Here is a 12,039-nt window from a genome sequence, read left to right on the forward strand (position 1 = left end):
GCCCAGAGCACTGAGTGCCACCTCCAGCCCTTGCTGGGACACCTGCAGGGCTGGGCACTGCAAAGCTCCCTGGGCAGCCCCTGCCAAGGCCTGAGCACCCTTTGCATGCAGAAATTGCTGCTGCTGTCCAAGCTGAGCCTCCCCTGGCCCAGCTTGAGGCCCTTTGCCCTTGTCCTGTCCCTGTTTCCTTGTACAGAACTCTTATTTCACCCAAGACAGAAATGCTCCATCAGGGTGGAAAGTTATAATGTGGGGTCACTTCTGCCAGAATCAGTAACAAGATTCCCTTTCCTCAGTAATTCCTGGCATCCTGCTGGAATTCATTGCCTTTGAGAATATCTTTGTCTAAAACATTAAAACTGAAGAACAAACAGAATGTTTGGGAAAGGGATGGAGGGACAGGACACAGGGAATGGCTCCCAGTGCCAGAGGGCAGGGCTGGATGGGATCTTGGGAATGAGGAATTGTTCCCTGGCAGGGTGGGCAGGCCCTGGCACAGGGTGCCCAGAGCAGCTGGGGCTGCCCCCGGATCCCTGGCAGTGCCCAAGGCCAGGCTGGACTTTGGGGCTTGGAGCCACCTGGGACAGTGGAAGGTGTCCCTGCCATGGCAGGGGTGGGATGGATGGGATTTAAGGTCCCTTCCAACCCAAACCAGTCTGGGATTCTGTGATATCACTTCCTGAGGAATGTGTACATTGCAGCCATTGGTTGTACTGACATTGCAGGAAACCCCACCAAGTCCAGCAGAATGGCAGCAGTGTTTTGTTTGAAACACACAAATTGCATGTTTAGGTTAAAACAGAGAATAAAATCACACTGAAGACTGAAAAGCTGCAGCTAAAGAATTCACTTAAAAATAGGGCTGTTCCCTCTAGAGTTGTTTGAAAAGTCCTTCAGCTGAACTTATGATGCTGAAAACACTGTAATGTTTTAGAACTCCTCTGGAAATGGCCACTTGCTTGCAGTGGTACTCACAAAAACCAATTTTTTTCAGATTCCTACTTTTACATAACAACAGCATCCACAGCTCTGCTGTACTGATCAACAGAATTCAATTTAAAATTAGTCTGCCACTTGTTAATCCCACGAGGGTCATTCCCACCCTCCCATGTGGTGTGTAAGAGGTGGCAGCAGGAGCAGAAGAGGCAAAGAGCCTTTCCCACTGCTCCAAGTCCACAGGAGGTGCTCAGTGGTGAGGGAAATGCCTCCCAATGCATTTCCAAACAGCTCTCCCAATTCCCAGCAGTGACACTGGACAAGAGGAGTTGCTCTGGCATCAAGGGATCCTGAGGCCCAAAGGTGCCTGAAAATCCTGAGGTGATTGTTTTTTTCATCTTTAGATGCAAAATAAATGGAAAGGCAAAATAATACAGGCGTGTTGGTCTGCTGAACTGTCCCTTGGATGGGGAATTCTGTCCCAGAATGGTTTGGGTTGGAAGGGACCTTAAAGCTCATCCAGAGCCACCCCTGCCATGGCAGGGACACCTCCCACTGTCCCAGGCTGCTCCCAGCCCCAGAGTCCAGCCTGGCCTTGGGCACTGCCAGGGATGCCAGGGGCAGCCCCAGCTGCTCTGGGCACCCTGTGCCAGGGCCTGCCCACCCTGCCAGGAAAGGATTCATTTCCAATATCCCAGTATTCCCAATGTCCCATCTATCCCTGCTCTCTGGCAGTGGGAAGCCATTCCCCGTGTCCTGGCACTTCCCACTTTTGTGAAAATCCATCTCCAGCCTTCTTGCACATTCCCTGGAGGTACTGGAAAAGGGCTTTCAGAATACTCCTGAAGACAGCAAATGAAACCTCAAAATCTGGGAAAAGGCACCACATTCCCAGCCTGCTCTCAGTGCCATGTCCATGTGTTTATATCCACACCTGAGGCTGCTGTATCCACTTCCAGCAGACAAGATCCTGGAGAACACTGGATTAAATTTAGGGGTTCACCCTGGCATCACAGCAAGAAGTTCTTGAGGAATTTAAAAACCTATTGTGTTTTTTTGGAGCACATAAAATATTTTAAGAAATGGGGAAACAAAAGCCCCCAGACATTCTTTCTTTCAGAACTCAGATTACCAAAGACTTGGAGTGAGCAGTGTTGAAGATTCAGTATCCTGCATAATTTTTGGCCAAAATTCTATTTCCCAAAAATAACCTGGTGCAATAATAATGATCAGTTTGTATTCTAGGTATTTGAAAACACAAATTTGGCAACCATGCAGAGCTGAGAGCATCCAGCCCCCACCATCAGCATCAATGCAGACTTTTCAAGTGCTTTAATTAACTCCTTAATTCTGCTCCACTTCAGCCAAATTCTGCCTGTGTGGAGTATTTGTGGGATTAATAATTGACAATGAAACCACTGGATTTTCAACTGGACTTCCCCAAAGAGCCAAGGGCCAATTCCAGCCCCTCTGGTGCAGTCGGTGAGAGATTTGGGGGATACACTGGAGCCCCAGCTCCCAGATTCCTTATTGCAACATAAATAGAGCTCAGGGAAGGGTCTGCTCATCCTGTAGTGCCTAGGGTTTATTCCAAGCCTAAAAACATCACTTTTTTATAAAACAGCCTTTCACAGAGGCTATTTTTCTATCATACATATGTTCAGCAGGAAGGAGCAGTGCAGAGACAATTCCCTCTGCATAGAATAGAATAATATATATAATACTTCATAATAACATCTAGGACAGAATAACATATATAAAATTTCATAATAATATTATTAATAGTATTTAGAAAACAACCCAGAGCCAATGCCTTTATACCCACTTCTCCTAATTCTATACAAGCAGAGAATCAGGAATCATAAAGGCTGGGAAAGGTCTTTAAGATTCAAGTCCCACTGTCACCCCAGCACCACTACAAGCAGATTGGCTTGCACACCAGAAAGGAAATTTGCTTTCTTACACACTGCTGAAGTTGCTTTCCTTCTCTTTGTGCTCATCCTGTAAAATCCTGCCCTCCAAAACCCCAACACACACTCCAACATTTTTATTTCAGCCTCATTTGTCCTGGTCACAGAAGGAGCATTGCGCTCATTCAAAGAATAATACCCAGAGACATCTCCCCTCTGACCCCGAGGACAATCTCCAGATCTCAGCACAAAAGGGCTTTTCCTGCAATTGTCAGCAGTTCCTGAGGAAAGAAAGCAGGAGTTTACAGCTCTATCCACTGCATTGGAGAGCTTTGGAGAGATCCATTAGCACAAGATCCCCGGGAGTTACGGAGAGCAGGAGCTCGCTGAACCACAGCTTCCCAGCTGCCAGGGCCAGCAGCAAGTGGAAAAGCTGGACTTGTAGAAGCTTGGGTCTCTATTACCCAACTTAATAAAGGTGGCCTGCAGGTATTAATCATCCTGATTGCTCAGGAGAGAGGCTGGAACAGGCTCTGTGAACACTACACCCAGTAGTAGTGTGCACACTTTCCCAGCAAAGCCAGACCGGCTGGACATGAAACAGGAGACAGCCAGTTGGTGATAAATGTCTCCCTCATCTATTTATTTAATCAGATTTTATCGAATTCAATCAATTCTGTTATTATCCAATCTATTCCTTTTCTATGTTGGCAATTTAATTTGGAATGAAACATTACAGTGGGAAGAAGTGATGAGAAAAAGAGGAGGGGAAAGGGAGTGGAGGGACGGGAGCAAAGTGACCCCAAAATGTTCCTGTCAGAGAGTAAAGGGTAAAGGACAAAGCAGCTACAGCTGGACCTGTGACTCAGGAACCTTTCATAAAGGGCAGGGAACCGAGTGCCACCTGTGGAAAGGGCTCAAGGGCAAGGTCACTGCCACCACCCCGACAGGCACACAGTGCAGTCTGCTGTAATTAGACTTAATTCAGTAATTATCTGGCAAAAATCATACAGTGAGCATGGAAATGTGACTTCTCCTGTGGGAAAAGTAACAAGACTGAGTGATTTATACCCTGCAGCTGAGATGAGCTGATTTTTTACCACTTCAGGGACGAGGAGAAGAAAAAACACAACTGCAGGGAAATCATCCACATCTAAAAGACTTCCCTGAACTGTGTGTTCCAGCTCCCAGATATAAAATTTATTGTCTCATATACTATGATTAGACATAAAATCTTATGTGATGCACAATGTACATGTGCTGTATATTATGATCTATAATTTACAGCACTATTTACTGCTGTAGTATTTTATAACATCTCTTTTAAGTGCAGCACAGTTTCTGTGCATTAAGTAGAGTTCCTTTGAAGAATGATGGCAGTCAGCTTTAGATATGCAAACCATTAAGTTGGAAGGTTCATATTCCACAAAAACTCCTTCAGCAACAACTCCAAGAATCAGCACTTGATTCTGCATTTGGATTTTTAGGGAAAAGCCTGCCTGGCCCCTTCTGAATTGTGTTAGAGGATTCAGCATGGATTTTCTTTACCTGGGGAACTGCCCCATGTTCTTTTCAGAGCATAAAACTGACTGAGAAAACAATCAAGCGCTCCCCTAAATTTCCATATCTCAAGAACACTCCATCATCTGTCTCCACCACGTTTTCTGAAGGGGAGGAGCACACACTGAATTTTCCAAGAAGCCTCACCCTATTTTCTCTGCCCATCCTGCAGCAGACAGAAAAGGGCCTCACTGCACAGCCATAATTAAGCTTGATGAAATTAAAGCAGTTGGAGGAAAACACTGAATGACTGCAAAAGATCCTACTGGAAGTGTCAGCAAAGACAAGTCCATTGTATTCCTTAAAAAACTCCTAAGCCAAATACTGATGCTTTAAATCTTCTCTTCCCTGCTTCGCTCCTTTTATGGACCATTAACTCCCACCCATCTCTGGCTGTGCTGAGTGTGGAAAAACTGAATTATGTAATTCTTAATACCTCATAACTCCTCGTGAAAATGACAGGACCTGGTATAAGTTCCCCTCCAAAGTTGTGTAAACCACTATTTATTTTATTGTGAGAAATCACTATAATTCCACAAATGACTCATGTACCCCCCTCCATAACATTCCCCATCACCAACTGTTGGCTAAGTGTTCTATTTTCAGGGATTAATATTTGCCAAAATGAGAGGAGAAAGAGCTGAGTAACTTGTGTAGTGACTAATTTAATTCACAGAACACAGAATGGTTTATATTGGGAAGGGACCTTAAGGATCATCTTGTTCTAACTCCCCTGCCACAGGCAGGGACACATCCCTGTAGACAGGGATGATTATAGTCTTCTTCTCTGTTAATTAATTACACATTAAATTTTTATAAATTACTGCATTATTTGAAGTGGCAAAGCTACTTCAGTCTGAGATTCCAAATAATTTGTTTTCTCTTTGCCTGTGGTTGCACACACAAAAAAATCACAAATTCTTATTTTGTTTTTATGGGCTGCACTAATTATTACACCTGTATAAAAACAGGGAGAGGGTGATCTTTTAAATTTAGGAGGAAAACATGAGAAATTTGAAGAAAGCTGTGAAATAAATAGATTTCTCTGTGAAATAGACCTTTGTACACAGCTAGAAAATTATTTTGGAGATATTTGTTCTCTACAAATATTTTCAGGAATGAATGGGCCTATTTGAAAACAAGTTGATGTAATTCTTCTGGCAAAGGCTGTCCTTAAAAACTTATTCTTAGAAGAGAAATTCTCCAGCTACACTGATCTGCCCATGGTGTTTGTGAAGGTAAAGACTTCCCAAGATGATCTGGAGAACTCAAAACCTGATTTTTTTAAAACTGTACTCATTCCAAAGCTTTGTTCACTGTGAAACACAAAATCACAGAAAGGTTTGGGTTAGAAGTGACCTCCAAGGCCACAAAGTGCAACCATCAACCACCACCACCCTGCCCACCACTAACCCACGTCCTCAGGTGCCAATTCCATTTGGCTTTGAACACTTCCAGGCATGGGGACTCAACACTTGCCTGGACAGCCTCTTCCAATGCTGAAACCACCCTGTCCATGAAAGAATTCTCCCTAAAATCCAATCTAAACCTCCCCTGGTGCAGCCTGAGGCTGTTTCCTCTCCTTCTGTCACTTGTTACCTGAGAAAAGAGCTTGACTCCACCTCAGCAGAGCCTCTTTTTAGTAAGTTATTCCTATTTATAGGCAATACCTCATTTTAGGAAGTTATTCCTGGTTCTAGGCAAGCCCTCCTTTAAGGAAATGATTACTGTTTCTAGGCAATACCTCCTTTTAGGAAATTATTCCTATTTATAGGCAATACCTTCCTTCAGGAAGATATTCGTATTTCTAGGTAATCCTTCCTTTCAGGAAGTTTTTCCTGGTTCTAGGAAATAATTCCTATTTGTAGGCAAATTTTAGGAAATTATTTTAGGAAAATTTCAGGAAATTATTCCTGTTTGTAGGCAATCCCTCCCTTCAGGAAGTTATTCCTGGTTCCAGAAAGTGCAGTCCCCATGAGTTCAGCCTGAACAACTTCGTTGGTGGTTCTGATGTTCAAATCTCTCAGAGCCAACGCACACTTGGCCCAAAACAGAGGGAGAAAAGGGGTACATGTCCCAAATCTCCAGGAGCAAATCCATCAGGAATTTTTCCTAGCCCAGTGAAGACGTGAGGCACTTAAGAGACTTTTCCAATGACTGGTTGGACCACCAAGCCCAAAGTATTTCAAATTCTATGCACAACAAGCAGGATGGACCAGACCTGTGGGAAGTGCCACTCATCACTGATTGACATGACAAAAAAAAGGACAAAGATTGGTTATAGACTATTTCCTACAGCATTTTCTATCCCACATTGGCTAATTCCATGACGGCAAGTAGAGAAAATTGTGTTACAAAAAAAAGCCAGAAGTGCAAACGTGTGGTTTCTGGGGACTTGTATTGACCAGATAAAAAACCTCCCTCACTCCCTGATCCATCCAATCCCAAAGCCAGGGATTTGTCTGATATTTGGAGATGAAATAAACTGATTACCCAATGAGTTGGTCTTTGTTTTGCTCCACGAGGGTGGGAGGAACATTGGAGACAATCACTTGCATGTCCAACTGATTGACCACAGAGACCTGGAAAGAAAAGAGGGAAATTCAATTGGCACTGCCAGGCACAACCCCCTCCCCATCCAACAGCAATGGAAAAATTCCTCTCCTGCCTCCACACCATGCCCTGATATCCACATCTCCCCTTTTAATTCCAAATAGGAGAGCTGGGAAATCTTGCAGACAAAGCCCATAAACATCAAAGATTTAACTGGAATTGTAATTCCAGGTCTGCATCAGAGTTATGGATTTTTAAGGTGGGGACAGGAAAAGCTGCTCTTAATTTAGATTTGACTTAGAGAATCCCAGATCTCCCACGGGCTGCATTCAAAATTACTTGTGAGCTTTTGGGTGGTTTGGATGCCAGGAAAATCCTCTCTTGCAGCCATGCAGTGTGCACCAAGAAAAATGGAAATACAGGATTAATTCCACAAAATCAATGCTACTTTGTTAGAAAATCAGGAAGGAAATTGTTCATTTACATTGAAGTGATCAGGGAGAGGTTTTATTTTAATCTCCAATTGTTTTAGCTTCTCCCTCTATCCTAAAACTGCACATTTTACGACTGAGCTTTTTCTTTAAAAAAAAAAAAAGAAAAACAAAGGAGGAATAAATGCTTCAAATCCACTCAATACTTGTGTGCTTTGTTGGAATAAAATTAAATTTCAGTTTTCCACCGAGGTATGGAGTAACCTCAGAGCAAATATCTGGCAATTATTGTTTTTTACTATGAACCCAACAACACTCCAATCTGTTGAGGATTCTGGAGGAAAATTTGGAAAACTAGGCCAATGTTAAAGCTGATAAATTTAAAAATCAAGGGTTAGTCGATTCTAAAAGAAATAAACAAGCCCTGATTTTCCAAAGAGGAGCCCTGGAAGCACAGCAGCAGAAAAACCTAAATGTGCTTCCACATCAAACACTGATTCACCAGCTTTGAAGCTTAATTCAACTTTAAATATTTAAATGTTCTTGAAATGTCATCAGATGCCCTGATCAGCACGTACAGGCTTCTGTGTAAGAAACACAGAATTATAATGAGCTCCAAATAAAAATCATGAAATGGAACTGGAAAGCAATGATTAATTTAATAGAATTAATCACATTAGCCAATTCAAGCAACCACTGTGCACCCAGGAACTGAAAACAGCACAAAGGCAACACCAAAAACAAAGGCAGTGATTCTTTAGATATGGAAGAAATCACAATTATCATCAGTTGTTCATGTACAAAACCAGGGATAAACACACATTGGTGACAAGTTATAGGAAACCAAGGGTGTTGGACAAAAATCAAGTGACATTTGAGGTTTCCGTGGTAACATTAACTTGCTTGTTATCCCCATTTGTAAAGGCAGGCAAAGCAGAAAATTGCTGGTAACCTCTAGCCCACGAGTGATATCCCTTTGATCCCAAGCTTCTCTCATTAGGCACTTCCCAAGTTTTAAATTGAGCAAGGCAGAGCCTACAAAGACTCTTGATTGTGATATGACACCATTGGACTCCTGGGAGAGGCTGGGACTCGAATGAGGAGGGGCCTTGAAGCCTCCCCAAACCCCAAAAAATATTTGATTAAAGATGTTCTCTATAACATCATAAAGATGATATCCAAGATTTCAAGTCATGATAGTGAATACCCACCACCCTTCCTCAGCACCTTTGGGTGCTTCCTTGCAGCAAACTCATTTTAAAATGCAATTCTTCTATCTCTTTCATCTCACAGATGCTGAGAGGGAAAACTCCATCACATGGAAGCAAACTGTCAAGCCACAGGTGTCTGACCTGAGCCATCCTGGTGTCCTACCCATGGGCTGTCCCCACCAGTGTGACAACCTCTGACCAGGGGATTTGGCAGACCCTGCTGCTCCCAGAGCTGTGCCACGCTCTGGGGAAGCATCCTGCTCCCAGCTCTGGACCTTGCTCTGCTCAGCTTCTGCCCAGCATTATCTCTTTGGTGGTGACCTGCCTCTTCTCCCCAGACCTCCTCCCAGTGCAGTCCTATCTTCTTCCCTCACATCTTGTTCTTCTGCATGAGAGTAATTAAATTAATTTTTCTGTTCACTTTTTGAGCTGTTTTGAAAGAAATAACATCTGAGAGCCTGAGCCCCTGACTCCACAGCAGGAAAATCCTGTTAAAATAAAGGGAAGGAATCTCAGTGTATGGATCACACTTGGTGCATAAAATCAGACAATCCCAGAATGGCCTGGGGAGAAGGGACCTTAAAGCCCACTCAGTGCCACCCCTGCCATGGCAGGGACACCTTCCACTGTCCCAGGCTGCTCCCAGCCCCAGTGTCCAGCCTGGCCTTGGGCACTGCCAGGGATGCAGGGGCTGCCCCAGCTGCTCTGGGCACCCTGTGCCAGGGCCTGCCCACCCTGCCAGGGAACAATTCCTTCCCAGTATCCCACCTATCCCTGCCATCTCCCTTGTCCTGGCACTCTATCCCTTGAAAATTGCCTCTCTGTATTTCTTGTTGTCTCCTTCAGGCCCTGCAAGGCCCCAGTTTGGTCACCCCAGAGCTTCTCCTCTCCAGGTGAGCAGCCCCAGCTGTGCCAGCCTTTCCTCCCAGCAGAGCTGCTCCATCCCTCTGCCCATCCTGGTGCCTGCCCTGGGCTCTCTCCAGCAGGTCCATGTGCCAGTGTTCTAGGCAGCATGGGGTCTGGAATTGTATCTCCAGCTCCTCCAAGTTGCCAGGCCTTGCTCAGAGCAGCTGGGTGCACTGCTCATCCCTCAGCCAGACATCAGAAAGAAACCTCTATAAATTAATGAGACATCCTTCACTTTCTAATGTTAATGTCGACTCCTTCTGGCTATATTTTAATATCCTATTAGTGTCTAAATTACCTGAGAATGCCCCATCATTTTGGGAGGTCAGGCATGAGGGTGTCATCTTTTATGTTTACTTGGAGAACTCCTGGAGAACTCACCACACCAAGGATTCTGGCTCTCATCTGTATCCTTTGACAGTGTTCCCATGAAGTAGATAATGCACTCCATCCCTTTCACATTATGCTAATATTGAGTCAATCCATCAAGTTTATAGGTTTTAAGGAAATTTAGCTTGGATGGTTTCAGTGCCTGGACTAAGTCAATGTTCTTTGAACAGCACAAAACCACAAGCCTGACACCTAGAGATGGTGACAGTTCTGGAATGCTGCTTTCTCAGGGACTGAAAGTTCATTCTCAGCTCAAAATTATTCCTTAACATAAGCAACTAAGACAACTTGGACATGACCAAGGGACACAGAATCACGGAATGATTTGGGCTGGAAGGACCTTAAAGCTCATCCAGTGCCACCCCTGCCATGGCAGGGACACCTTCCACTGTCCCAGGCTGCTCCCAGCCCCAGTGTCCAGCCTGGCCTTGGGCACTGCCAGGGATCCAGGGGCAGCCCCAGCTGCTCTGGGCACCCTGTGCCAGGGCCTGCCCACCCTGCCAGGGAACAATTCCTCATTCCCAATATCCCATCCAGCCCTGCCCTCTGGCACTGGGAAGCCATTCCCAGTGTCCTGCCACTCCAGGCCCTTGTCCAAATTCCCTCTCCATGTTTCTGGAAGCTTCTCCAGGTCCTGGAAAGCCACAATGAGGTCACCCCAAAACTCCTCCTCTCCAGGCCGAACAATCCCAGCTGTGCCAGCCTTTCCTCCCAGCAGAGCTGCTCCATTCCTCTGCTCATCCTGGTGCCTCCTCTGAACTCACTCCTAACAGGTCACAAAATCTTTTGGTTTAAGAAACGAAAAGCTTTATTCCAGTGCCTTCAAAAAATTAAGCACAAGCACCTGATGGCTTTGCTCTAGGTCTGCCTGGAATGAAACTGTCTGCAGGGTTTGAATTTCCTGAGGAATTTTTCCACAGTAAGAATCCCTGGCTGATACTTACGAGCACGTCTGCTTTGCTGCTCAGTCCTTTGCCGTAATCGTCGGTGGCAATGACCTGGAACTTGAAATAGGATCTCCTCATGTTTTTGAAGAGCATGGCAGTTTTGATCAGCCCTGTGTAAGCCTCGATCACAAAGCCTTCCTTGCCATCCTTGATGGGGGGAATGATGAGCCTGTATTGCATGGCACTGTAATTCCCAGTGTCCTTATCATCAGCCTAATGGGGAAAAGGAAACAAGCACAGGAAAACAAGGTGAATATGCATGGAAGGAGTCATTAACCTTGTCCTTTAAATAAAGTTACATCTTGGCCCAGCAAATTTCTGCCTACTCTGACATTTAAAACATTAGATCCCAGAGCACAGATATGGCTGCTACTTTAAATGCTTCATTTAACTTTGCTGCACTCAGTTTTGCTTTTCCAGCAATTTCTTCCCCTTCTGTTGGCATTAAACTGCTCCAGAAGAAAGAAAATAAAAATTGAAAAGTAGAAAAATATAAGTTGACTTTCAAGTCTGCAACAATACCTAAGAACTGCTTAATTATGAGGAACCTCCACTGCCAAATTCTCATTGAAAAAGAATTATCAAAGAAAAAAATCATCTCAGCAACCCCTGCACAGACTTGCATAAGAATGCCCTTCATATTAGAGGGATGCCTAATAGAATATCCATATTCTGATGAAGCACAGGTATTTTTGGTGCAATCAAGTAACTTTTCTATAAAATAAGGAAGGATTGAGTGGCATTCCTGCAGTGGTGCACAGGGACCTGCTGGGTGCCCCAGTTCAGGACACAGAGCTGTCCTGGCACCGCTGCTGAACTGGATCAGGATGCAGAGCTGGCATCACAACCAGGCAGCCCCAGGAATTGTTATTCCACCTTCCCTGCTCCTGACAGCCCTGTGCAACCCATTCCTGGCCTCTCCAGCCCCATTCCTTCTGCTCCTGTTCAACCTGTATCCAGAGGGAAGTGTTTCCAAGGACCTTGACCGAGCTTTCCTGTGCTCCTTCCAGGGAGCAGCGAGGTGGGAGCTAATTAATGCCTGAGCACTCATTAGTCTTGGTCATGGCCTCAGCATCTGGGATACTTGAGGATCTATCAGCAGGTTTTTATGGAAATATTGGCACTGCTCCTGAGGCCTGTCGCTTGAGCTAATGCTGGAATAAAAACCAGCCTTAACTTTGAAAAGGTGCACGTA

At 44.8% G+C, this 12,039-nt stretch overlaps 1 protein-coding gene across 7 annotated transcripts in view; it reads right to left on the reverse strand.

Annotated features, from left to right (window-relative positions):
- PCDH15 (protocadherin related 15) overlaps positions 1-12,039 on the reverse strand; it is a 639,096-nt gene that overhangs the window by 33,375 nt on the left and 593,682 nt on the right. For all 7 annotated transcript variants that reach the window (XM_054515533.1, XM_036385480.2, XM_054515534.1 and 4 more), the window contains 2 exons: positions 10,842-11,057; positions 6,900-6,988 (listed from right to left, as the gene is read on the reverse strand). In XM_054515533.1, the coding sequence (XP_054371508.1) occupies positions 6,900-6,988; positions 10,842-11,057 (305 nt within the window). The remainder of the gene's footprint in view (positions 1-6,899; positions 6,989-10,841; positions 11,058-12,039) is intronic.

This window comes from Molothrus ater, chromosome 8, assembly GCF_012460135.2.
Source record: "Molothrus ater isolate BHLD 08-10-18 breed brown headed cowbird chromosome 8, BPBGC_Mater_1.1, whole genome shotgun sequence".
NCBI lineage: Eukaryota > Metazoa > Chordata > Aves > Passeriformes > Icteridae > Molothrus > Molothrus ater.